This window comes from Eriocheir sinensis, unplaced genomic scaffold, assembly GCF_024679095.1.
Source record: "Eriocheir sinensis breed Jianghai 21 unplaced genomic scaffold, ASM2467909v1 Scaffold255, whole genome shotgun sequence".
Lineage (NCBI taxonomy): Eukaryota > Metazoa > Arthropoda > Malacostraca > Decapoda > Varunidae > Eriocheir > Eriocheir sinensis.
The window spans coordinates 203,139-230,720 of NW_026111560.1; the positions used below are offsets into that span (position 1 = coordinate 203,139).

The 27,582-nt window shown below is 43.2% G+C and overlaps 1 protein-coding gene and 2 long non-coding RNA genes across 3 annotated transcripts; 2 read left to right on the plus strand and 1 right to left on the minus strand.

Moving 5' to 3' along the window:
* The first annotated feature begins 1,919 nt into the window (after positions 1-1,919).
* LOC126991279 (uncharacterized) lies at positions 1,920-13,274 on the plus strand. Its single transcript, XM_050850050.1, has 2 exons — positions 1,920-4,502; positions 13,043-13,274. Exons 1-2 carry the CDS (start codon positions 4,324-4,326, stop codon positions 13,272-13,274), a joined length of 411 nt encoding a protein of 136 aa, XP_050706007.1. The 5' UTR covers positions 1,920-4,323.
* A 195-nt stretch (positions 13,275-13,469) lies between these two features.
* LOC126991280 (uncharacterized) lies at positions 13,470-15,425 on the minus strand. Its single transcript, XR_007745369.1, has 3 exons — positions 13,952-15,425; positions 13,663-13,783; positions 13,470-13,578 (listed from the first exon to the last, which is right to left on the minus strand). It is a non-coding gene; the product is annotated as an uncharacterized LOC126991280 (long non-coding RNA).
* Positions 15,426-17,527: 2,102 nt separating this feature from the next.
* Positions 17,528-19,984, plus strand: LOC126991270 (uncharacterized). Its single transcript, XR_007745356.1, has 2 exons — positions 17,528-18,396; positions 18,562-19,984. It is a non-coding gene; the product is annotated as an uncharacterized LOC126991270 (long non-coding RNA).
* The last annotated feature ends 7,598 nt before the right edge of the window (positions 19,985-27,582 follow it).

Genomic DNA, 27,582 nt, shown 5'->3' on the forward strand with positions numbered 1-27,582 from the left:
CCGTGGGAGGGAGATATGTAAACACTTTGCACAGTTTCTGTAGTTTAATATTCTTCTTCACTCTGACTCTTCACTTACCACTAGCTTACTATGACTGGGACTGACTCTCTCTCGCCCTCTTCTCCTATATATATCCAGAACAGTACAGTCTAGAATATTACAGTATATTTCAGATCATACAAGAACATGTAGCAAAAATATATGCGAGTTGGCAACACTTCCCGCCTGGCGCCTGGCCGCGCCCCGTGGGGCGCGGACGGCTCGCCTTCCTCCCCGCCCCTTTGCTCGTTTCTCCGGGAGCCTTCTAGAGGCCTATGGTCGCCGGGGGAAGCTTCCAGCACAACAAAGTGATCAACAATTAATTCTACTTTGAGGTATAATTAACCAACATTATTAAGGAGTGCCCATGCCAGGCACGACATTAAGAATATTTTTCTGTTGACCAGCAGACTTACTAAAGTCAAACCATTTCTGCAGGTCCTTTCCTCCCTTCTGCTCTGCCACACAGTTCCAGTTACCTATTTCCTCTGTTTCCTGTCCCGTCTTTCACAAACTGGGCACCTGTAATGCACCACTACTTGATTTACATTTCTCATCCCTGAGCATCTCTTTGTGGCACCACTTAACACTCCCCGTGCACAGAGCAGAGTTAGTAGCCATTTCTCTTCCACACCAACTACCTTCCTGTATATATGATTTCTCAGTAATTACTTATTTGTTGTGCTGTATTAGCTGTTACGTTCTACATCAAGCTGTAATATCTACCCAAGCTGCAGGTTAATCCAATAAAAAAAAAAAGTGAATGACTAAGTCATGTGTTATTATTCCCAAGCTCCATTGGCAATGGCGAGTACACATTATATAACTGAAGCATATTACACATTCATTGTACACAGCGTCTTTGATCAAGAGGGGCACCACCTCCACACCACTCATTCTTATCACCTAGTTTGATACCCTACTTGTCCATCTCACATGCCCCATGTATCTCAGCATTCTGCACTCTTGGCTCCATGTCATCCTCTCCAACTTGTTGGTTCGTATAGCATAACCGGCCTCACATACATAGAAGTGTTCAATATACCTAGCAGAGCTGGGCACTTCCGTACCTCTGTCCGCACCTCCGCTCCTCCGGACCTGCGGACCTTTAAACGAGGTGCGGAGGTCCGAAGTGCGGAAAGTTTTTCAAAAGTGCGGAAGTAACAGGTGCGGAACGGCAGTATTTTAAGTCCGTACCTCCGCACCTGAGGTTTTCAAGGATAAAAAAAATGAAAACGACAAACAGTCCGCGCTCTGCAGTAATACTTCCGGTCGTTTACGCGGTCTGTGCTGCAGGGCATGTTTTCCCGCCACTTGAGTGACGTCACTCATTCAGATTTACGGCCCGGTTCAAAATATACCGTTTGTCGTCCGTCTTAAAGGAAGTGCTGAGGTATGATAATTATGATGAGTGTAAAAGTAGTTACTTTACTTCAGGTGGTGGAGATTCTATGCGTTAAAATGACAATAATGATAACAAAAATAATGGTAATAATAATAATAATAATAATGATAATAATAATGCTGCTGCAGTATTGCCTTGTATTTCTTTTTTTTAAGGTACGGACTAGATTTTTCAGGCGCGCTTTAATAGTTTTGGGTACGGTACCGGAGGTGCGGAGGTGCGGTACCGGAACGAGTGAAAAAATTTTAGGCGCGGAAGTACAGGTACGGACTATATGTGTTTCGAGGTGCGGAGGAGCGGTACCGGACTACCCGATATCCAGTAACGCGCCCAGCTCTGATACCTAGGCTATAATATTATATTTAAGGACTCTTATACGAGGTATCGCCCCATACAGAGGTGTCGAAGTAGGTCTGTCTGATGGTAGGCTGGCTGACTGCTGTCGGGACCCAAGCCAGCATGCCCTGGGGGCTGTGTGCGGGAGGAGGAAAGAGGGAAAAGGACAAATGGTGTGTGTGTCATTATCAGGGGTAACCACGGTGGAGTGCAAACACTCAGTAGTTGTAGTCAAGGCTTAATTAAGTTGATGAGTGGTGTTAGACTGAATGAGCAGGTTTTTTACCACATGTTAGTGGGAACACTTGATAGGTTTTGTTTGTGTGTTGGTGCTACTTGTTTCTTGTGTTTACATGTTAGTTTATAATTAGACTGAGTTCAAAGTGTTATGAGCGACAATTTAGTCTTGTATGGCTGAATCCTGTCCCTTGACCCTTAATTCATCAATATAATCTTTAAACAAATATATTTACCTTAAGTAATATTCTTAAAGTCACGCTACCCATATTATTTGGCAGATGATAACCCTGTATGCGATAACGGTGCCTTATAAGACTTGGTAAATAAACTACTAATTTTACTCTCTGGTTTAAGTGATCAACAATTAATTCTACTTTGAGGTATAATTAACCAACATTATTAAGGAGTGCCCATGCCAGGCACGACATTAAGAATATTTTTCTGTTGACCAGCAGACTTACTATAGTCAAACCATTTCAAAATGTCTGTTGAGGCAGTGGCTTCTGCAGGTCCTTTCCTCCCTTCTGCTTTGCCACACAGTTCCAGTTACCTATTTCCTCTGTTTCCTGTCCCGTCTTTCACAAACTGGGCACCTGTAATGCACCCCTACTTGATTTACATTTCTCAGCCCTGAGCATCTCTTTGTGGCACCACTTAACACTCCCTGTGCACAGGGCAGAGTTAGTAGCCATTTCTCTTCCACACCAACTACCTTCCTGTATATATGATTTCTCAGTAATTACTTATTTGTTGTGCTGTATTAGCTGTTACGTTCTACATCAAGCTGTAATATCTACCCAAGCTGCAGGTTAATCCAATAAAAAAAAAGTGAATGACTAAGTCATGTGTTATTATTCCCAAGCTCCATTGGCAATGGCGAGTACACATTATATAACTGAAGCATATTACACATTCATTGAACACAATTAAAACTAACTACCCTAATCAAATTAAATCTAACCTAACCTGATCTGACCTAATTGAACTAAATATAAGGTAACCTGGCCTTAATGCCTGCTCCCAAAATTAAATAAATGGAAATAAATATGATATCAATTTGCAAAATATATCTGAGGAACAAAAAGAGAAAGAATGACAAGAATTGAACTATGAAACAAGAATTGTTGGCTTCAAGATGACCTCAACTGACTAAGAATGACAATTAAGATCTACGCAATGTGACAGGTCAGAATTGAGTCTTGAAAATGATTTCTGATGATGAAGGATGACATGATCTACTGAATGACAACAATTGCCTGCTTTGAAAATTACCTCAGCTGAAATAATATTGCATGCATTTAACCTTTTTACATCCCTCTCCAACATCCTATTCCATTCGGTCACAACTGTTACCATAATCCCCTTTTCTCTCTTATATACATCACTCAAGTAGCATGTGCTCAATCATATCGTCACCCCCCCTTTCACCCATACATGAATGTCACACCTTTCTTCCCCCCATCAGGCACCCGTGCTCACACCTGCCTCTCCCTTGTCCATCGCCCTTGCCAGGCCGGCCCCCAGGACTTGCCTCTCCTGAGCACTGTCAAACCTCTTCCTTAGCTCCCTCATCTCACTCCTCAATGCACGTATTATGCATTCCTGAGCCTCTAACTTCCTCTCGTACCCACACACATAGCATACGTTGTTCACCTCTAACCCACACCTCTTTGCCGCGCCTGACAACTACCCCAGTTCTAAAATCTTGACCGTCGTTATTTCCTGCACGGCAACCTCCTCTCCGGCCAATACTCACTAGTCTTCCCCATCTTAGCTTGGCTGTACGGACTTGAGGAAATACTGACTCGCGGTAGTTTTCGTCTCTGGCGCCGTTTTTTTGCAATCACCTTCCTTGATCCTGATTGGCTGTCTTTTTTGTTTCACTGATTTCCATTGGTTGCATCCACTTCAGCTGGTGAGCTGCCCGCCCTCTACCGCCTCACTCGTGAACCATAGGGCTGACCCTTAGCACGCCGCGGCGACCGCGCTGTGCATCGCTGCGGAGGACGGTCCTAGCGCGGAGCAAACTTGCGACGCGACCCGTGACTTACAACCGTCTCCGGGGATAAGTTACCACCACCTTTGAGCATCCGGCGCCTGGCCTCTATCAATCCCACTCTATAAAGACATACAAAACCCATAGCCTCGATCCCTTCTCAGGACTCCTGTGACATCAAGATCAAGGTCAAGATCAACGGAAGTAAACAGAGGAACGCTACAGAGTCTGCCACGCCGCCCACGCCCACCCAGTGCCCCCACGCCCACCCAGTACCCCCACGCCTCCACGCCCACACAGTGCCTCCATGCCCACCCAGTACCCCCACGCCTCCACGCCCACACAGTGCCCCCACGCCCACCCAGTACCCCCACGCCTCCACAGTGCCTCCACGCCCACCCAGTACCCCCACGCCTCCACAGTGCCTCCACGCCCACACAGTGCCTCCACGCCCACCCGGTGCCCCCACGCCTCCACGCCCATCCAGTGCGTATTACAAGGTTATCTAGGTTAAGATTCGTTTTAGGTCCGTGCCAGTATCTCATTACCTACCTTATGAAACATCAGTATCTCTTCATATATCTTTTCTACAAACCTTCAACAGTCATGGAAACGCTTTGAAAAACCAATTCAAGGCCTTTTTTTTTACTCCTGAAAATAGGGGATGGTGTTTACGAAAGCGTGTCGCCTCCTCTGGCGACGGTGCAGCCGGTGTTGCGAGAAATACCTCCTTGCTGAAATAAGTCACATATACATGTGGGAGGGGTTAGTAGGTCGTAAAGTTCGGTTGGAGTAGTTTAAATATGCTCCCTGACCCTAAACCCTCTGCGAGCTATTTTACGGCTGCGGCGGCTGCAGCGTCGTCGCGGCCGCCGCCAGAGGAGGCGACGCGCTTCCGTAAACATTATCCCCTATTTTCAAGATTAAAAAAAAAGTCCTTGAATTGGATTTTCAAAGCGTTTCCATGACTGTTGAAGGTTTGTAGAAAAGATATATGAAGAGATACTGATGTTTCATAAAGTAGATTATGAGATACTGGCACGGACCTAATACGAATCTTTACCGTTATCTATTTCAAGCTTACCTATTACAAGCTTTTTGGGGGAGGTTCAGGTGATGGGTCAGTAATATTCCAGAATCACACCTAAGCTTACCCATGTCAAGTTTACCTGTTTCAAGCTTTTTGTGGCTGAGGTGACAGCTTGGTATTATTCCAGAATCACACCCAAGCTTACCCATGTCAAGTTTACCTGTTTCAAGCTTTTTGTGGCTGAGGTGACAGCTTGGTAATATTCCAGAATCACACCCAAGCTTACCCATGTCAAGTTTACCTGTTTCAAGCTTTTTGTGGCTGAGGTGACAGCTTGGTAACATTCCAGAATCACACCCAAGCTTACCCATGTCAAGTTTACCTGTTTCCGTTCACCGGTGATGAGGTTTCAGGCCCCGGTCCGCCTCCGCAGCAGTGCTCCACAGGGCCGCCAACATTACAACAGTAACATTAGCACCTAAAGTTGTCCTCAATCCTCACCAGGGTTGTTGATTTTTTTTTTAAATAAAAAAAGATTTTTTTTAATTAAAATCAGAATTTTTTATTTAGATTGATTTTTTTATATTTTTTTATAAATGAAAATAATTAAATGAACATAAACCTCAATATTGTCTACATTAGTTTAAAACACATGTTGGAGTAACCTTGTATCATATTCCATCGTGACAAGTAACCTGGCTGGCTGTTTGAGCCAGTCCTAAGACTGACCAGCTGCAGCCAGCCAGCCATGGCCAGCACCACACCACAACTCTGTCTAGTCTCTTAACAGTCTAACCAGATCATGTCATGTTTTGGACATGTCCTCACTGAAATTGCTCATAGAAAAATGACAGTAGCTTCAAATCAAAGTATCAGAAAAGACTGTGGATGATCTATGTGTGTATGTGAAGTAATTCTTTGAAAAATAGGAGAATATGTTTCAATTATTTCCTTTACTGCAACGCTGATCCTCACATTTGTAAAGTCGTAGGATTTAGTGAATAAGTGAGTCTTCAGTTCTTTCTTGAAGATTGCCAGACTGCCACTGTTCTTAACCTGTAGAGTACCGTTAACGCGTCTCACGCATTAAAAGCGATTTGCAATCATATACCGTTGACGCGTCAGACGCGTTTGCAAATTACCATAATTAATTGCAATTGAAAGGATGCTCCCGTGCGCATCTGTATGCTCATATGGGTCAGAGCATCGACTTGTGAGTCAGCCTAGCCTCTCCCAAGCCAATATGCCCCCAGGGGTGACGTCGACCCACATGGAAAGTGAATTTGGGCGTGTGACACGAACGAAATCAAGTCCGAAACAAAGTGAAAACGTTCCATAATCATTGTGAGGTTAGCCGAGTAGTGACCTAGAGTCTGTCACACACACATTCTATAACAGTTACCAAGTATCGAATTATGGAACCATTTTCATACACAAAAACACTTGATTTTGCACTAAAAAACAATGTATATCGACCGGCTGTACATACTTTTAGCATTATATTATATATATATATATATATATATATATATATATATATATATATATATATATATATATATATATATATATATATATATATATATATATATATATATATATATATATATATACAGTCGTCCCTCAAATAGTACGGTTTCGGTTTTATATGAATCGTCATAGAAAAGTTTTTTAGGATTTTTAAATTTCCCGCTTGTCACACTGCCACCCACGTGCATATCCCCAATCCATGTGTGTGCACAACATTAGGAACACTTGTTTTGCCACAATGAAACCTTTCACTGTCCGTGTGTGTGCATAACCTGAGCTGCGCTTCTCCATTACCACATAACATGAACATGGGACCCAAGAGACAAGCCAAAACACTTGTTGAAAGCACCCCAAAACATTCAGAAAAGTTCTTCACTTTGCAGAAGAATTCAGATTTAGGAGAAGGTACGTTTTGGCATACCAAGTGAATCCGGGTTCCGCCTGGCTCAGCTTCTACTTACCGGCCAAAGTTGTCAGTTATGCATTTTCTGCTGTAGTGTTACTGTGCTTAGCAACGGAGCCATCCAGGCAGCGCTCCCTCATTGATTGATAGTTTATTGTTGCAAGGGACAGCGAACGAGCCTTGTCATACACTCACACTCTCTTTTACTCTCTACCACAGTTTCTATTGCTCTGTAAATCATACTTGAAAAAGGATACGAAACGGTAATGGTGGAGAATGACTCCGCGCCTCCAAAATACGACATTATGCCTCCATATTATATAGACATTGTACTGTGACAGCAGCAAAAAGTGCATACCTAGCAACTTGTGCCCGCGGGTAACAGCCGAGCCAGGCGGGACCCGGATCCCATAGGAGCATTTCAGGGAGCATTTCAAGGCACTAATTATAAACGGATTTTCGTATAGTTCGGGGGTCCTGGGTCCCTAACCCATATATATTATTTTATATATATATATATACATATATATATATATATATATATATATATATATATATATATATATATATATATATATATATATATATATATATATATATATATATATATATATAGATATATAGATATATCTATATATATATATATATATATATATATATATATATATATATATAAACTATACCAAGGCATGGGACGGCACCTTGTGTGCCGCGGCATGGGTAAGCCGCAAGCGTACGGGGGTAGGTAACTGCGGAGCACTTATGGGCGACGGTGAATGGAATGAAGCTGTTTTCCTTGTTACTGGGGTCATTTTGAAGGGATTTAGCCGATAAAAAAATTTACTCCCATTGCGTTACTGGGGGCCACTTTTGTATCACGTAGGGCGGTACACTACGGGTTAACATCCCCGGGTAACTCATTATAGAGCCGCGGGGCACTCTTCTCAAATGCTCTGAAACCCAGTTCCAGGTTGACCCTTGGCTCATAGAGTCTGTGCTGTTCTGCACTGTGTCTCACTGACATGGCCGAGTCCAATGAAAATCCTGTAGTAAATTTCTCATATATCCAGGTTTACCAAGTCGCTTTGCCTGGTACGTCAAGACACATATTTTGTAGACTATTTGTGCCTTAATGGGCAGCCAATGCAAGTCTATAAGTGCAAGTGTTATTCTCTCACGGGGGGCAGAGCCTTCATTAGCCTTGCAGCTCTGTTCATGACAAGGTGTAATTTCTTCAGCAGATATTAGGAAGGCCATAATAAAGTGAATTACTACATGGCTACACCCTTCAAAAAAGATTGTGTTAACTGTAGAGGTGGTGGCGTCACCCTTTACATCAAAAACTATTTGCAACCCACTGACAGAACACCAAGAGACTAAGTTGAACATTTTTGCGTGCGAGTAAACATTGCAAAATTCATTCTTAATATATCTGTCACCTACAGGCCTCCGGGGCAATCACTCGAAGAAGATGTTGAAATGTACAGCGTTTTAACCCGTACAGTGTTTAGTACGTACGTTCCTCTTAGGGAAGTGTTTAGTACGTATATATACGCAAGCTCTTTTGAGGGCTTACACGCCCTTTACTTTTGTTTGTGTATGTAACATTGTTCATTGACAGTAAAGAGGAAGAATTTGACAAGTCTTCGTATTTTTAAATGGATGTTAAATGCCTTTCTGTACATCTGTCTGCATTCCAACAAAAATCATTATACAAGAAGGTAAGTTACTTTCTTGTAGGTAATTACTCCTTGATTCTGTAATCAGTAAGGCATGTGGAATTGTAAATTATGGTTCAGGGTAATCGGAAATGAAAACTTATCGTCGGAAGCATCATTGTGTTTTCTTGAACTTTGTGAAATACGGTTGTAGTAGAGACGGCCTTGAAGCGAGCGGTGTTGCCTGATCCAATCATTTTCCTGTACTTACAATTCCTGTTTATTTTTTGAGGTTTTTGTGAGTAAAGAAGTATATATATATATATATATATATATATATGTATATATAGATATATATATCTATATATATATCTATATCTATATATATATATATATATATATATATATATAAAATAATTTATAATTTTTTTAAACATTTTTAGGGGCAAATAAAAAAAAATTAAAAAGTGCAACCTTGCATGACTCCTATCGATGACGAAAGACGACACTGTACGGGTTAAGGCAGTCACTTAATAACAGCGACTCCCTGATATTAGGACACTTTAATCTCCCCCATATCGACTGGGTGACACTGTCAGGCACAGAAGGCGAGTCACATAGAATGATCAAATTTTTAGAAGAAAATTACCGAACCAAATGACTTCTTAACCAACTTGACAAAATAACATACTTGACCTTGTTATAGCGACCCAAGATAGCCTAGTCAGTAATGTCACGGTAGGAGAACACCTTGGTTCTTGTGTTCATAGATCAGTGTGCGTCGATATCAGAGCTCAATCAACAGTGACTGAAAATAAAGAAAAGGTGCCAAATTTCAAGAGGTAATTTCGTAGAAATCCGACAAATAATACAGGTGACGAGAACGTAGAGGAAGCCTGGCTAAACTTTAAGGATTATTTACTCACTCAGCAGAACACTTTTGTCCCAATGTGTGAGAAGCGAAGTAACACTAATAAAAGCCCACCTTGGAATAATAGCGAAATTAAGCACTCGATTAAGGAGAGAAAATTGCTTTGCAGACTAAAGAAAGAACAAAGCACGCCCAAAAACATTAGCCTTTATCATGAAGCCAGGCGGCGAGTGAAAAGATTAGTATGTCAGGCAAAGTGTAGATATGAAGAAAACATTAGACTTTATCATGAAGCCAGGCGGCGAGTGAAAAGATTAGTATGTCAGGCAAAGTGTAGATAGGAAGAAAACATTGTGGCCAACTGTAAAAATAATCCAAAACCCTTCTTCAGTTATATAAAAAATAGGAAGGCGATCAGAAGTGGAATTGAACCTTTAACAAACAGTGACGGTGCACAAGTGTCTGACAGCCAACACATTGCAAAGCTATTAAACAGTTACTTTTCCTCAGTGTTTAATACAAGCAGTCTTCCCACCACTACCACCAACACCAGTGACGACAACAGTGCTAACCTAAATTTTGAGCATGCATTGCCTAACTTAGTAATAACTACCGATGAAGTCATTAAAGGTCTCGAATCCCTTAAAACAAATAAAAGTCCCGGACCCGACGAATATATCCTATACTGCTTAAAGAAACAAAGATTGAAATTCTCCTCCCTCACAACTTTTTAATATGTCCTTGCGACAAGGCATCGTCCCTTCGGATTGGAAAAAGGCTAACATGACACCGATTTTTAAGAAGGGAGACAAAAAAATACCAGGTAATTACAGGCCCATTAGTCTAACTTCAGTTGTAGGTAAGCTGCTCAAGAGCATAATTAGAGACAAAATTGTGAGTTACCTTGAAATCCACTCATTAATTGGGGATTCAGAACATGGCTTCCGTAACAAAAGATCCTGCCTATCAAACCTATTAACCTTTTATAACGACCTCTTCTCAGTTTATGACGTAACCAAATCGCTGGACGTAGTCTATCTTGATTTCCAGAAAGTGTTTGATAAAGTTCCACATCATAAATTACTTTATAAATTAAAGCAAATAGGTACCGACGGTCAAGTAAACCAATGAATCGCGAATTGGTTGAGCAACAGACAACAAAGAGTGGTGATTGACGGATTTAACTCAGAGTGGGCTTCGGTCACCATAGTCTGTTCACTTAAGCTAGATTCCTGGCACCTAGGCAGGTTGGTAAGCTTGCAGCTGATTGGCTGCTCCGCTCTCCCACTAACACTAATGTGGGACCACATCTTACATGCTCGAGTGAGACATGTTTCTTTATTATATGCCATAGCTCAACTCATATACGAGCTAGCCAGTTTTGGTTGACACCATCAGACTCAGCAGTGACTGTAGAATCAAGATGTATTTTAAAAACTCGACAAAACAAAAAAGACAAATGTATTATGATGAACTGAACTGTGAAGATGTTAAAAAAATGTTTATAACATGTTTTAATTATGCTCACTATTTTAAACAGTTGCTTCTTGACTGCAGAAATATATTATTACATGACGTAGGGAAATCTCTCATGAACACGATAGTGTGATCAGAATGCAGATGAAGCTCCACATATTGAAAACACAGGGTTGTTTATAGCAACATGTCACTCGCCCCAACCATCATGGTGCGCGCGACACTCATTTTTTTTAACATCATCATACAGGGTGTCTTGAGCGCCGCGATGGTTGGGGCCAGTGAAATGTTGCCATAAATAACTCTGTATTTCCAATACGTAGAGCTTTAACTGCATTCTGATCACACTATTGTGTTCACGAAAAAAAACTATAGTGGTGTCCCTCAGGGCTCAGTTCTTGGCCCAGTGCTCTTCATTATTTACATCAACGATGTGGATGTTGGACTCAATAGTCCCATTAGTAAATTTGCAGACGACACAAGATTGGTAACTCGGTTCTCAATGACGAAGACAGGCAAAGCCTCCAAGAGGATTTGCACAAAATTTCAGCTTGGTCTGATAGATGAGAGATGCCCTTTAACGTAGACAAGGGCCAGGTCCTTCATGTTGGAACAAGAAATAAGAAGTTCAATTATGAAATGCGCGGCGTCAAACTCGAAAGCGTTCAGTGCGTCAAGGACCTGGGGGTCAAAATCGCGTCAATCCTCAAATTCTCACAGCAATGCATTGATGCAGCAAATAAAGCGAACAGAATGTTGGGCTTCATTAAAATAAACTTTTATTCAAGAATAAAGATGTAATACTTTCACTCTACAATAGTTTAGTCAGGCAACAAAAATGATCCCTTCCTTGCACAACAAATCCTACAAAGAAAGGCTTTCCAACCTTAACATGTTCTCTCTTGAGAAACGTCGCCTCCGAGGAAAACTGATCGAATGTTTTAAAATACTTAATGGTTTCATGAATGTGGACAAATCAAAATTGTTCATGATTGATGACAGTTTGTGAACGAAGAACAATGGCACAAAACTCAAATGTAGACAAGTAAATTCAGATTGCACCAAATATTTCTTCACCAACATTGTAGTGCGAGAATGGAATAAGCTCCCACCGTCAGTGGTCCAGTGTAACACGATTGACTAATTTAACAACAAGCTCGACTGTCACTTCCTTGAACTTAATGTTAACTAGAGGGAAATGCAAAGTTTTGGAGCCATCTGATCAATGAAAAATCACGAAAAATCACTTATTTTTAAGGACAGACCACCTAGTCTGGACCTTGGGGTCTGTGTGGTCTGATTTTCTTTGTAATTCTTCCCAATATTTATTAATGTCTTGTTGTTTTGGCAAGTGTTTGTTGCATCCATTGTTTTGCTGTGGACTTTGTACAGCACAAGTGCTTGCATTATTTTGTCTCTTTATTGAGCCAGAGGCCTTCTAGTAGTCACGGAGGTCACAGCATCCCAGGCAGTGGACAGCCTGGGTCTGGTCCCCTTGTCTGGCACCTTTGCTGCGTCTTCACGGAGAGCAAGAGGGAGCTTTCTTCTTTACTTCTTGGCCTCCGAGAGTGTTTATTTGTCTCCGTGGTTGTTTGTTTCCGGAGTTTTTGTCTCCTTTAATCTTGTTGGTGACAATTTGATTCTTTTATGTTTAAACTTATCTGGTTTTATTTCATTTTTCTCTTTATTTTGTTTGTTTGTTTTTGATCCACGTTATATTGTTCTTTCTCTCAAAGCGGCGACGCTCTGCACACTTCCCTGCTCTGTTCTTTCCCTTCCTTGATGCCCTTTTCTGTGGTGGCTGTTCTGCAGCATTGTTCTGTCTCTGTTTTCCGCTTCCCATATCCACAAGGTGCTTTTCAGCTGCCTGCTGCATGGTTGCCTCCAGGTTGTCAAGGGCAGCTAGTTCACTGCTTTGGGTCTATTTTGCCTCATTTTCTTTGATGCAGTTGTCACAATATTGGGGTTGAAAACCAGTAACTGTGTTGTGCTCTGCTACATTTTATGGAATTCAGTTTGAAGCATGTTTCTATGAGTCTGTGATCTTTTTCCCAACAGCCACCCTTGGTGCTGGTGCAGCAGCGAGGGTCTGAGGCGAGTGCCGTGCTCCGTCCTCACTGCCGCTGACTTCTGTTGCAGTGGAGGCTGCAGGGCCGGGCAGCAGCCTGAGGGGCCAGGACCAGCAGGAGCAGCCTGCCACTGCTGTGAGGATCAGTGCCAGACCATGCACTACAGTACAGTGCAATTCCTTCATCATATTTTGTGCCAAAGAAAAAATTCAGTGCCATAACTTTGAACAGCACCTTGCATGCTTTGATCAGGGGTGCTCAGGAGAACCACCACCACCACCACCACCTTGCTGCTGGCATCTCCAGCCATAAAGGAAAGGGAGAGTTTGAGTGAGAGAAGGTTTGAGACCGAGAGCAAGTTCACCAGACACAGCCTTGCACACACTGCTGAAGGGAAGCATGAGTGCCAAGAGTGTGGGAAAAGACTCCCTGGGAAGGGTGACCTCAACAAACACACCCACACACTCTGGTGGAAGACCTCATGAATGCCAGGAGTGTGGCAAAGTGTTCAGTTGGAAGAGTGCCCTTAACACACACACCCTTACACACACTGGTGAAAGACCTCATGAATGCCAAGAGTGTGGCAAAGTGTTCAGTAGGAAGAGTGACCTTAACACACACACCCTTACACACACTGGTGAAAGACCTCATGAATGCCAGGAGTGTGGCAAAGTGTTCAGTAGGAAGAGTAGCCTTAACACACACACCCTTACACACACTGGTGAAAGACCTCATGAATGCCATGAGTGTGGCAAACTGTTCAGTAGGAAGAGTCACCTTAACAGACACACCCTTACACACACTGGTGAAAGACCTCATGAGTGCCAAGAGTGTGGCAAAGTGTTCACTCAGAAGAGTAGCCTTAACACACACACCCTTACACACACTGGTGGAAGACCTCATGAGTGCCAAGAGTGTGGCAAAGTGTTCACTAGGAAGAGTAGCCTTAACACACACACCCTTACACACACTGGTGAAAGACCTCATGAATGCCAAGAGTGTGGCAACGTGTTCAATAGGAAGAGTAGCCTCAAATTACACACCCTTACACACACTGGTAAAAGACCTCATGAATGCCAAGAGTGTGGCAAAGTGTTCAGTACGAAGAGTGACCTTAAAAAACACACCCTTACACACACTGGTGAAAGACCTCATGAATGCCAAGAGTGTGGCAAAGTGTTCACTCAGAAGAGTCACCTTAACACACACACCCTTACACACACTGGTGAAAGACCTCATGAATGCCCTGAGTGTGACAGAAGGTTCAGTGTGAAGAGTGAACTAAATATACACATACATAAACACACTGGTGAAAGACCTCATGAATGCCTTGAGTGTGACAGAAGCTTCTTTTCTAAGTCTGCTTTGAACAGCCACGTTGTCACACACTCTGATCTGAGAGAGTTCAAGTGTGATGTTTGTCTAAAACATTTCAAGACCAAGTGGAGTATTGCCAGGCACATGAAGATCCACTTCCCCTGAGGTGTTGTGTGGTGCTGCTGTATGTGGTGGCGGTGGAGGACAGTGTTTGGCAACCCCGCCCTGGCTGAAGAACAAGAAGAAAGAGAAGACAAAGAGAGAAAGACAGACATGGAGGAACAACAAGAACAGAAAAGAAAGAAAGGAATGAAAAGACTAGGGAAAGAAAGAGGAGAAAGATGGACAAGAAAATATTACGAAAAATCACGAACAGAAAGAAAAGGAATGGAGGAGAGGAAGAAATTATGAAAGAAGAGGAAGAGAATAGAAGGAAGCCTGGATGAAAAGGAGGAAGAGGAGCAGCATCAAGACGGGGATAGTTAGAAAAGGGTCATCAGCATCTTCTTGGCTTATGGTCCATCTTCTCCCTTTCCTGGGGTGTGACTTGCCATGGTCCTCCTCCATCTTGCTGGTCCGGTGCTAATCCTTCCTCTATTTTCAACACTCCCAAGTCTTGTGTCACTGTTCCTCTCCATGCTCTCCTTGGTCTTACAACTGGTCTCCTCCCGGGCACCTCCACCGCCCTCTGTCTCTCTCCTCACATGTCCCAACCATTGCAGCCTTCTCTGTTTCTCTCTTCTCTGTGTCTCCTTCACACCACGTCTCTCAGCCACTTCCTTATTCCCTTCCCTGCCACCTGTCTCTCTCCTCACATGTCCCAACCATTGCAGCCTTCTCTGTCTCCTCTGTGTCTCCTTCACATCACATCTCTCAGCCACTTCCTTATTCCCTTCCCTGCCACCTGTCTCTCTCCTCACATGTCCCAACCATTGCAGCCTTCTCTGTCTCTCTCTCCTGTGTCTCCTTCACATCACATCTCTCAGCCACTTCCTCATTCTTTCCACTGAGTGTATATATGTGTGTGTGTGTAAGTTTGTATAATATATTTCTTCCTTACACAACGATTTTGATTATCCAGAGAGAGAGAGAGATGGCCCACGTGGTCACTTCTAGAAACAATCACAACAGTGAGGCCTTGTGTTACTTGACTAACAGACGGTCACTGCTCTTCCCCTACGCCTATAAACAGTGGTGTTCCGCAGGGCTCTGGGCTATCTCCCACTCTTTATGTTGTTCATTACTGATTGATTGATAGTTTATTGTTGCAGTTATACAACAAAGGAGAAGAGAGACCCCTGTCATCCCAAGCCCAGGCAATACACATTAATAATCTTTAATTCCAAAACAAACTACAATCCACTCATACCGATAACTCTCCTGTGCATTGCTCAGCATCTCAACAGAAGACCCACCCAACGAGAAGCATGACTCAAGGCTGGACGCTGCAGAACATTAACCTTTGACCTTGCTATCATTTCTGGATGGGACAGAGGTAACTTTGTGTCCTTCAATGCCTCAAAAACTCAATTTCTCCACCCGTCAGCTCAACACAATCTTCCAAATAACTATCCCCTATTCTTGGACAACACTCAGCGGGGTCCATGATTTACTACCAAGCAAATGAGTGACTGCATCAACTGTAGCCGATGTAGTGACCCTCATTTTGTGTCTCAAGAATGCCCCTCAGCCAGCCAATGTTGAGTCCACACCACTACCCAGCCTTAGACTCAGGTGACGAAAGTCGAGAAGATTACCAGAAAAGTGTGGAAATAGTTAACTATATGAGAGTAACCTCGAGGGCAGCAGCTGATAGGGGATTTGCAGGAGTAGAAATAGACAACAACTACAGAGTGGCAACTTATCTGGTACAGAGGTCATTTTTATCGTCTTTACACATTGCAGAGCAGGTGCAAGGAACAGTGCTCGCCTCTGTGGTGCAAGTGTTGGCGTGGGTGAGGGTGATGAACCAAGGAAGAGAAAAAGGAATGATGAACCCAAGGCCAAAAGCACAGACACTTCTAAAAAGTGCAATGGCACTGATCTTAGCGTCCAGGCGGCGGATGCTCAAACGGTCGTATCTCAACATTTGGTCCTAAATCCGCCATTGTGGTTGCAAGTGCTGCCCCGTGCGATGTTCAAAAAACGTCCTAGACGCCATCTTGTGACGTCAGGTCGCCCCTCAGCCTGACTGCTCGGGAGCGGGGCTAGATCCGACCAGTTTCCGTCCTAGCCCGTCGCCATTAAAGGAGTGTTTCCGCCTCATCCACATCTCCACCTCTATACACAATATAAGGTACGTGTTTGCACTTCTACTTAGGTATAGCTTTACATTAAGGTGGCAAGAGTCACAGGAACGCCTTTTACGCATGATGTGTGGGTTAGTTGTGGAGATTTAAGTGTAGCCGATTTAGGCGGTGGCTTGGTTGACATACATCAATATTTTTTAATCTCATGAAGCTCTTATAGCCTCCATACATGTGTATAGCTTTATTTCAACGTGGCAAGGCTCACAGGAACGTCTTTCACGCATGATGTGTGCATTAGTTGTGGAGATTTAGGTGTAGCCAATAAGGCTTTGGCTCGGGTGGCTTGGATTAATATATCGTATCCCATGCACCTGTAATAGCCTTCATACATGTGTATAGCCTTATTTCAACGTGTCAGGGGTCACATAAAGGTCACTCATGCATGGTTTGTGCATTAGTTGTGGAGATTTAGGTGTAGCCAATAAGGCTTTGGCTCAGGTGGCTTGGATTAGTATTTCTTATCCCATGAAGCTGTAATAGCCTCCATACATGTGTATAGCTTTATTTCAACGTGGCATGGGTCACATAAATGTCACTCATGCATGGTTTGTGCATTAGTTGTGGAGATTTAGGTGTAGCCAAGAAGGCTTTGGCTCGGGGAGCTGTACTCATATTTTTTAAACATGTTTCTTTCTTTATTATTATTGTTATTTGCTTTACGTCCTCAATTTATTTTTAGATAACAGCATCATAGATATTTCTTTTCCTTTTAAGGGCCGTTTAATTAGCTTACTGTAACATTGATATTTCTTTACCTTTTAAGGGCCATTTAATTAGGTTACAATTATGTGTCTAAATAATTAAGATATCAGCAACATTGATATTTCTTTACCTTTTAAGGGCCATTTAATTAGGTTACAATTATGTGTCTTAAATAATTACCGTATGTTCTAGTCCTGTCTAGTAATGTAGTTATTTCTGTGTTTCACAGATGGAGCTTGTTGCGGCATACATTTTCAATCGCAGACTGTTCAGGGAAAGGAGATATCGGGACCTACTCAACCCACTACATGTCAGTGATGAACACCTGTTGCAGGTGTATAGATTTCCCCGTCAGGAAATCATCAGGCTCTGTGATGAGTTTCGCCCCCACCTGGAAAGGAGAACCAGGAGGGCACATGCACTCCTAACACACACCCAGGTTCTGGCTACACTAAGGTTTTTTGCGAGTGGCAGCTTTCAAGGTGTTATTGGAAACGGTGTTGGAAATGACCAATCAAGGGCCATTGATAAAGTAACTCGGGTACTTTGTGAAAAGGCCAGTCATGAGATAAAGATGTCAACCACAGCAATAGATATTAATAGAATTTTTAAGATAGTTTTCATGCATTTCATAATGATAAATAATGCATTAATGAATTTTCAACTTCACAGGAGACACTGCGTATCCTCTGGAGCCATTCCTGATGACCCCAGTTGCACGGCCGACAACACCTGGGGAGGAACGCTACAACAAGTCATCACAGGACAAGATGCGTTGTCGAACGGACCTTTGGGATCCTCAAGTCAAGGTGTAGGTGCCTACAGAAGTCAGGAGGAAGTTTGCAGTATGACCCCAAGAAGACTATGAAGATTGCGACTTCTTGTATGCTCCTGCACAACTACTGAGTGGATCGCTGCAGAAGAAGTAACAGTTCAGCCTGTGAGAAACAACAGACTGATTCCTGGTCAAGTTGTCAGGCAGGAATTTATTAGAAACTTCTTTTCCTGAGTATAGGTATGCATATATGTAGACCTTGCAGTTAGTAATAGATTACTTTCAAATGTGAATGTGCATAAGAACAAAACAAGAAATCATAATGGCCACATGTTCGGCATTCTTGATCATAATTTATATGGCGATTATTATTAATATGTAATTAATATCAGCTTACACTTGCAGATTGCATATGGTGCACCGGTGGCCGAGTGGTCAGCGTGTGTACGTGGTGATCCAGAGGACTCGACTCCCACCGCAAGACACTGAGAGTTTTCAACCATTGACAAGTGGCGGAGGGTTACCAACATGCTGCCCGGCAGATCTTCAGTCAACCCTAACTTCAGCGTCTTTGATCAAGAGGGGCACCACCTCCACACCACTCATTCTTATCACCTAGTTTGATACCCTACTTGTCCATCTCACATGCCCCATGTATCTCAGCATTCTGCACTCTTGGCTCCATGTCATCCTCTCCAACTTGTTGGTTCGTATAGCATAACCGGCCTCACATACATAGAAGTGTTCAATATACCTAGGCTATAATATTATATTTAAGGACTCTTATACGAGGTATCGCCCCATACAGAGGTGTCGAAGTAAGTCTGTCTGATGGTAGGCTGGCTGACTGCTGTCGGGACCCAAGCCAGCATGCCCTGGGGGTTGTGTGCGGGAGGAGGAAAGAGGGAAAAGGACAAATGGTGTGTGTGTCATTATCAGGGGTAACCACAGTGGAGTGCAAACACTCAGTAGTTGTAGTCAAGGCTTAATTAAGTTGATGAGTGGTGTTAGACTGAATGAGCAGGTTTTTTACCACATGTTAGTGGGAACACTTGATAGGTTTTGTTTGTGTGTTGGTGCTACTTGTTTCTTGTGTTTACATGTTAGTTTATAATTAGACTGAGTTCTAAGTGTTATGAGCGACAATTTAGTCTTGTATGGCTGAATCCTGTCCCTTGACCCTTAATTCATCATCAGAATCTTTAAACAAATATATTTACCTTAAGTAATGTTCTTAAAGTCACGCTGCCCATATTATTTGGCAGATGATAACCCTGTATGCAATAACGGTGCCTTATAAGACTTGGTAAATAAACTACTAATTTTACTCTCTGGTTTAAGTGATCAACAATTAATTCTACTTTGAGGTATAATTAACCAACATTATTAAGGAGTGCCCATGCCAGGCACGACATTAAGAATATTTTTCTGTTGACCAGCAGACTTACTATAGTCAAACCATTTCAAAATGTCTGTTGAGGCAGTGGCTTCTGCAGGTCCTTTCCTCCCTTCTGCTTTGCCACACAGTTCCAGTTACCTATTTCCTCTGTTTCCTGTCCCCTCTTTCACAAACTGGGCACCTATAATGCACCCCTACTTGATTTACATTTCTCAGCCCTGAGCATCTCTTTGTGGCACCACTTAACACTCCCTGTGCACAGGGCAGAGTTTATAGCCATTTCTCTTCCACATCAACTACCTTCCTGTATATATGATTTCTCAGTAATTACTTATTTGTTGTGCTGTATTAGCTGTTACGTGCTACATCAAGCTGTAATATCTACCCAAGCTGCGGGTTAATCCAATAAAAAAAAAAGTGAATGACTAAGTCATGTGTTATTATTCCCAAGCTCCATTGGCAATGGCGAGTACACATTATATAACTGAAGCATATTACACATTCATTGAACACAATTAAAACTAACTACCCTAATCAAATTTAACCTAACCTGATCTGACCTAATTGAACTAAATATAAGGTAACCTGGCCTTAATGCCTGCTCCCAAAATTAAATAAATGGAAATAAATATGATATCAATTTGCAAAATATGCCTGAGGAACAAAAAGAGAAAGAATGACAAGAATTGAACTATGAAACAAGAATTGTTGGCTTCAAGATGACCTCAACTGAATAAGAATGACAATTAAAATCTACGCAATGTGACAGGTCAGAATTGAGTCTTGAAAATGATTTCTGATGATGAAGGATGACATGATTTACTGAATGACAACAATTGTCTGCTTTGAAAATTACCTCAGCTGAAATAATATTGCATGCATTTAACCTTTTTACATCCCTCTCCAACATCCTATTCCATTCGGTCACAACTGTTACCATAATCCCCTTTTCTCTCTTATATACATCACTCAAGTAGCATGTGCTCAATCATATCGTCACCCCCCCTTTCACCCATACATGAACGTCACACCTTTCTTCCCCCCATCAGGCACCCGTGCTCACACCTGCCTCTCCCTTGTCCATCGCCCTTGCCAGGCCGGCCCCCAGGACTTGCCTCTCCTGAGCACTGTCAAACCTCTTCCTTAGCTCCCTCATCTCACTCCTCAATGCACGTATTATGCATTCCTGAGCCTCTAACTTCCTCTCGTACCCACACACATAGCATACGTTGTTCACCTCTAACCCACACCTCTTTGCGCGCCTGACAACTACCCCAGTTCTAAAATCTTGACCGTCGTTATTTCCTGCACGGCAACCTCCTCTCCGGCCAATACTCACTAGTCTTCCCCATCTTAGCTTGGCTGTACGGACTTGAGGAAATACTGACTCGCGGTAGTTTTCGTCTCTGGCGCCGTTTTTTTGCAATCACCTTCCTTGATCCTGATTGGCTGTCTTTTTTGTTTCACTGATTTCCATTGGTTGCATCCACTTCAGCTGGTGAGCTGCCCGCCCTCTACCGCCTCACTCGTGAACCATAGGGCTGACCCTTAGCACGCCGCGGCGACCGCGCTGTGCATCGCTGCGGAGGACGGTCCTAGCGCGGAGCAAACTTGCGACGCGACCCGTGACTTACAACCGTCTCCGGGGATAAGTTACCACCACCTTTGAGCATCCGGCGCCAGTAGTTGCGCAGAGACAGTAGACAGTAGATCGCTGCATCAGCGGCGGAGCTGGGCCTGAAACCTCATCAACGGTAAACGGTAAACAAACGCAGTGGTTCATGAATGCCACAAGGGAAAAAGGTTGGACCGGGGCAGATGAAGAGTCATGGAAATGGTGTGAAGCAAACACCAGAAAATACCTCAGATTAGGAAAACTTGCCTACCAGTACCTTCATCAGTTCCCCTCCAAGCAGTGTTAGCAGCCAGCAGTTAATTGAGTAAAGTTATTATTTAGCCTTAAGAAAAAGTGTAGGGGTGAAAATGGTTGTGGAAATAGCCATGAAATGTGTGCGAGAACCGTGAGGCCATGGGCGGCCGTGACCCGTGGCTAACCGCCGAGGCCTGGAGTCCCTTGATAGAGACTCTGTCAAGGGTCTCCACTGCAGCCTAAAAAGCCTTGGTTTAATCACGCTTGTTCTCGTGCTGTCAAAGATAGAGAGGCAGCTCACAAAAGGTACCAGAGCCTTCGAACTCCCGCTAACCATGATCTCTACATTTCTGCCCGGAATCGTGCCAAATCTATTCTCCGACTTACCAAAAACTCTTTCATCACTAAAAAATGCTAAAACCTTGCTTTCTCTAATTCTTCCTGTGACTTCTGGCATGTAGCCAAAAACATATCCTCCAACTTCACTTCTTCATCTTTCCCTCCTCTCCTTAGTCCTGACGGCAGCACCGCCGTCTCATCCATCTCTAAGGCTGAACTCTTCTCTCAAACTTTTCTAAAAACTCCACTCTGGACGATTCTGGGCATATTCCTCCTACTCATCCCCCTCTGACTTCTTCCCTAACGCACACTCTTGTAATCTATTCCAATATAAGCTTGTAGCCGGTCTGTTGACGAGTGTCGGGCATGCCATTAGGTGCCCTGCGTAGTGGCCGCCGCCGCCCCACTCCGTCCCGCGTTGCGTACGTACCTGCGTAATTTTGGACGGGCCACACCGCATGTCGAATATATTTAAACTAATACAACCAACCATTATAACCTAACTGGCCCTGCTATAAGTGTTTTGGGGGATGACATGGCTGTAATAGCTGCTCCGAGAATGTGCTGTGCTGCGTTGGCTGGCTTCCATTTTCTAAGTCCACTGTTATTGTTTCACTCGGGGCTCTATAGACAGCCTGAGCCTCATGGCTGCCTTGCACTGCACCATACAAACTAGTTCCTAAGTCAGTAATATCCAGAATCCAGAATCGGACAGGAAGTATTATCCAATAAATCCAATAAATAAATCCGAGCAATCTGGTACCGGTATCGTACCGTTTAGCTGGTACCGTTGGTAGCGGTACTGGTCCCGGTACCTTCCCGCCCCTACAGTAAGGATGGGCAAGTACCGTTAATTTGAGTACCGGTAGTACCGGTACCGAAAACTCAAGTACCGTTAGTACCGGTACCGGTACCGGTACCCGAAGGAGTTTTTTTTTCTTAATGACTTCTGATGAAATTCCCAAATAAATTTCCTGTAAAGAAAACTCTCTCTCTCCTTCAACTTAATATCAACTAGAGTAGAAATGCAACGTTTTGGAGCCTTCTGATTAATGTAAAATCACTTAGGTTTAAGGACAGACCACCTAGTCTGGACCATGGGGTCTGTATGGTCTGATTTTTTATGTAAATCTATGTAAATCTCTCTCTCTCTCTCTCTCTCTCTCTCTCTCTCTCTCTCTCTCTCTCTCTCTCTCTCTCTCTCTCTCTCTCTCTCTCTCTCTCTCTCTCTCTGAATGAAGTGAATATTTATTTTTTCGATAAAAAAATAGCATGTATAGTTATTATGGATGTAGTCGATCATAGTCTAATAACAATAAAAATATCTATTAGCAACATAAAAAGAAAGAATCGGACATGAAGAATTATCCAGTAACCAATAAATAGATAAAATAATGAAATAATGGAACGGGGGCTGTGATGGGAAACAAAAAGCAGGACAAATGGGGAACTGGGGAGATGACAGGTCAGGGCGGTGACAGTGTCACAATACAGGCCCATACCGCATGGGAGGCGGGCGAGCGCCGAGCGTAAGATCCAAACGGTACCAAACGGTACCGCGGCAATGCGCAGTGCCGAGTGATCATTAAGCTTATCGGAACCCAAGTGATCATGAGGCTTCGCGGTACCAATACCGATACCGGGTACCGCGAGGAATCGATTCTTCGCTTTACCAGGTACCGATACCTGGTACCGTTACCTGGTATCGGTACTGGTACCGCGAAGCCTCATGGTCACTTGGGTTCCGGGAAGCTTAATGATCACTCGGCACTGCGCATTGCCGCTAGTACCGGTACCGTTAGGATCTTAGTGACGCTCGGCGCTCGCCCGCCTCCATGTGGTATGGGCCCTGTGTGTAGACGCTGAGTCACTGCCCCGCTGACCGTCTCCCCAAGTTCCCACCATTTTGTCCTGCTTTCCGTTTCCATCACAGCTCCCGTTTCCATTATTTTAGTATTTGATTTATTTATTGGAGTTACTGGATAGTTCTTCATGTACGATTCTTTTTCTTTTTTAGGTTGTTAATAAATTTTTTTTATTGTTATTAGACTATGATCGAGTAGTCGAGTACCCATATCACCGAGATATCCACTCACTGAGTGGTGATCTCTCTCTCTCTCTCTCTCTCTCTCTCTCTCTCTCTCTCTCTCTCTCTCTCTCTCTCTCTGAATGAAGTGAATATTTATTTTTCCGAAGAAAAAAAAAATTGCATGTATAGTTATTATGGATGTACTCGATTATGGTCTAATAACAATAACAATATTTATTAGCAACCTAAAAAAAAAATCGGACATGAAGAATTATCAATAAATCCAATAAATAAATCCGAGCAACTGGTACCGGTACCGAGCAATCTGGTACCGGTACCGTACCGTTTAGCTGGTACCGTTAGTACCGGTACTGGTACCGGTACCTGCCCATCCCTACCCTACAGCAGTGTCCTCTAGGGATGGGCAAGTACCGTTAATTTGAGTACCGGTAGTACCGGTACCGAAAACTCAAGTACCGTTAGTACCGGTACTGGTACCGGTACCCAAAGGAGTTTTTTTTTCTTAATGACTTCTGATGAAATTCCCAAACAAATTTCCTGTAAAGAAAACCCTCTCTTCCTTCAACTTAATATCAACTAGAGTAGAAATGCAACGTTTAGGAGCCTTCTGATTAATGTAAAATCACTTAGGTTTAAGGACAGACCACCTAGTCTGTACCATGGGGTCTGTGTGGTCTAATTTTCTATGTAAATCTATGTAAATCTCTCTCTCTCTCTCTCTCTCTCTGAATGAAGTGAATATTTATTTTTTCGAAAAAAAAAAAATAGCATGTATAGTTATTATGGATGTACTCGATCATAGTCTAATAACAATAAAAAAATTTATTAGCAACCTAAAGAAAAGAATCGGACATGAAGAATTATCCAGTAACTCAATAAATAAATCAAATAATAAAATAATGGAAACGGGAGCTGTGATGGAAACGGAAGCAGGACAAAATGGTGGGAACTTGGGAGACGGTCAGCGGGCAGTGACTACGTTCAGCATCTACACATGGCTCAGGAGCGTCACTAAGATCCTACGGCAATGCGCAGTGCCGAGTGATCATGCTTCCCGGAACCAGTGATCATGATGCTTCGCGGTACCAGTACCGATATCAGTTATCGACACCAGTACCGGCGATGATCGTAATATCGCCTGACCCATTGATCATGATGTTCGCGCGGTACCAGCACGATATCGTTATCGATACCAGTACCGGCGGTGATCATTAACATATCGAGTACCAGGTACCGGTACCTGGTACCGATAACTGGTATCGGTACTGGTACCGCAAAGCATCATGATCACTTGGATTCCGGGAAGCTTAATGATCACTCGCCGGTACTGGTATCGATAACTGATATCGGTGCTGGTACCGCGAAGCATCATGATCACTTGGGTTCCGGGAAGCTTAATGATCACTCGGCACTGCGCATTGCCGTTAGGATCTTAGTGACGCTCGGTGCTCGCCCGCCTCCATGTGGAATGAGCCCTGTGTGTAGACGCTGAGTCACTGCCCCGCTGACCGTCTCCCCAAGTTCCCACCATTTTGTCCTGCTTTCCGTTTCCATCACAGCTCCCGTTTCCATTATTTTATTATTTTATTGGAGTTACTGGATAATTTTTCATGTCCGATTCTTTTTCTTTTTAAGGTTGCTAATAAATATTGTTATTGTTATTAGACTATGATCGAGTACCCACTACCCATATCACCGAGATATCCACTCACTAAGTGGTTCTCTCTCTCTCTCTCTCTCTCTCTCTCTCTCTCTCTCTCTCTCTCTCTCTCTCTCTCTCTCTCTCTCTCTCTCTCTCTCTCGCCTGCTACACCTCCAATATTTAATCATCTTATATAATTCATCATGCAATTCTTTATAGCCAGAAACTCTCGCCAAGGGATTCAAACTTTTTTCGTTAATGCTTTATTGGATAAATATGATCTCTCTCTCTCTCTCTCTCTCTCTCTCTCTCTCTCTCTCTCTCTCTCTCTCTCTCTCTCTCTCTCTCTCTCTCTCTCTCTCTCTCTCTCTCTCTCTAAAAGTTAACGAGTCATACGAATTTAACAGTGACAAGTAAAAAGAAAACGAAGTCTTGGGTTAAAAGTTAGTGAGTCCCACGAGTCTTTAGAAAACGCTAATATATATTGTTATTGTTATTAGACTATGATCGAGTACCCACTACCCACATCACCGAGATATCCACTTACTAATAGCATCTTCCATTTGACACAAAACCCGGAACCAGGTTCGGCTTTAAACCCAGACCCATGTCCGGGTTTTGGCGCCGTAAATGGAACGCATTTTTAGGCGGATATGTAAACAAACATTTTTCCTCTTCTTCTTTTGGCCTGTCCTCCTCCTCTCGGGCGTCTCTCCTGTTTATTCACACTTTTCCTTTCGAGTGCTGTGTAGCTTAATTTTTCTTCACTGCAATATACTATCACACTTTACTTTTCTGTTTGTTGCTGGAATAATTTACTGACATTGCTTATCCGTGCGCTTATTCAAGCATTTGTGCCATTTTTTCCCAGCACTGCATCTCCATCCAACACGTACCGTGCGATGGCCCCGGTGTCCTCCTCTAGCCTCTTAGCCCACTCCTCCCTGGTGCTACTAATAACTCCCCTCTCTGCCTCTCATGGTTGCTGCATTCTACTATTGGATGTTCCACTGATTCTTTCTCCCCTGTCCTACAGCTACAGTTCTGGTTTCCCCCTTCCCTATTCCTGCCATTTAGCTGCGGGGTTCTCGTTCTTGCTTTAAACATCAGCTTGCTCCCCCAGTCTCCTACATGCCAGTCTACTCCCTCTAGCTTCTGTGTCTTGCTGTACCATCCTAATGTCGAATCTTTTACTCTAAAATGCATAGGCCCAGCCTAGGCAGATGGCACACCACCTGTTCATCTTCTTTTTTACAACAAAGAAAGCAGCTCAAGGGCACAAAAAAAGAAAACAATAATAAAAAAAAGGCCGCTACTCCCTGCTCCCAAAAAATAATTAAAAGAGGTGGCCGAAAGAAAGATCAATTTCGGGAGCAGAGGTATCCTGATACCCTATCAGGCTGATGGATAAATGGGTTTTCTGGGAAAGCAAACTCTTTTAACTTAGAGATTAGATACTTGCCTGTGTCCCAGGGTAATAGGTTCTCACTTGACGCAGTCTTAAAGGCCAGAGACAAATAAGCGCTGATGAACAACACACTTGTGAGACCAACACTAGCATGCTGTTCCACGGTGTGGGATCCTTACACACACACACACACACATTTATAAGTTAGCACTAATCAACACCAAGGTGGCTCGGTTCATTATAAACAATGAACTTGAACACCAGGCATCATAACACAGATCAAACAACAGATTAATATGTAACCTCTTCACATGTGCAGACAAGCACACACTTAAAATTCTGTACAAGATCACATACACTTACATTGACATTGACCCACACACATACTTACAGGATGCAAACAGTCAGCATACTCATAACACACTCAGCCAAAGATACCAAACATATCACACAAACACTGACACATGTACGGACTCACTTTCCACGCACCACACGTGACTGGAGCAGCCTCCCCCTACAGACTTTAGACTGCGGTACAATAGACTCATTCAGAAAACAAATACACACTCACTTGTCACAACACACCAAGACTAACTAGTAGTACACCTATTCATTTCCCTTCCCTACACACTCGGCACCCCAGTTCCCCCAGCAGCCAACACAAATATCTGTGTTATGCACCTGTACTGGTGCCCTGTGCATTACTTGTCAAGATCAA

Coding starts and splice junctions, on each gene's coding strand:
- LOC126991279 (XM_050850050.1), top strand. CDS start 4,324: ATGCCCACCCAGTACCCCCACGCCTCCACGCCCACACAGTGCCCCCAC. Junction 4,503..13,042: donor CACGCCTCCACGCCCATCCA/GTGCGTATTACA, acceptor TTTTCCCAACAG/CCACCCTTGGTGCTGGTGCA.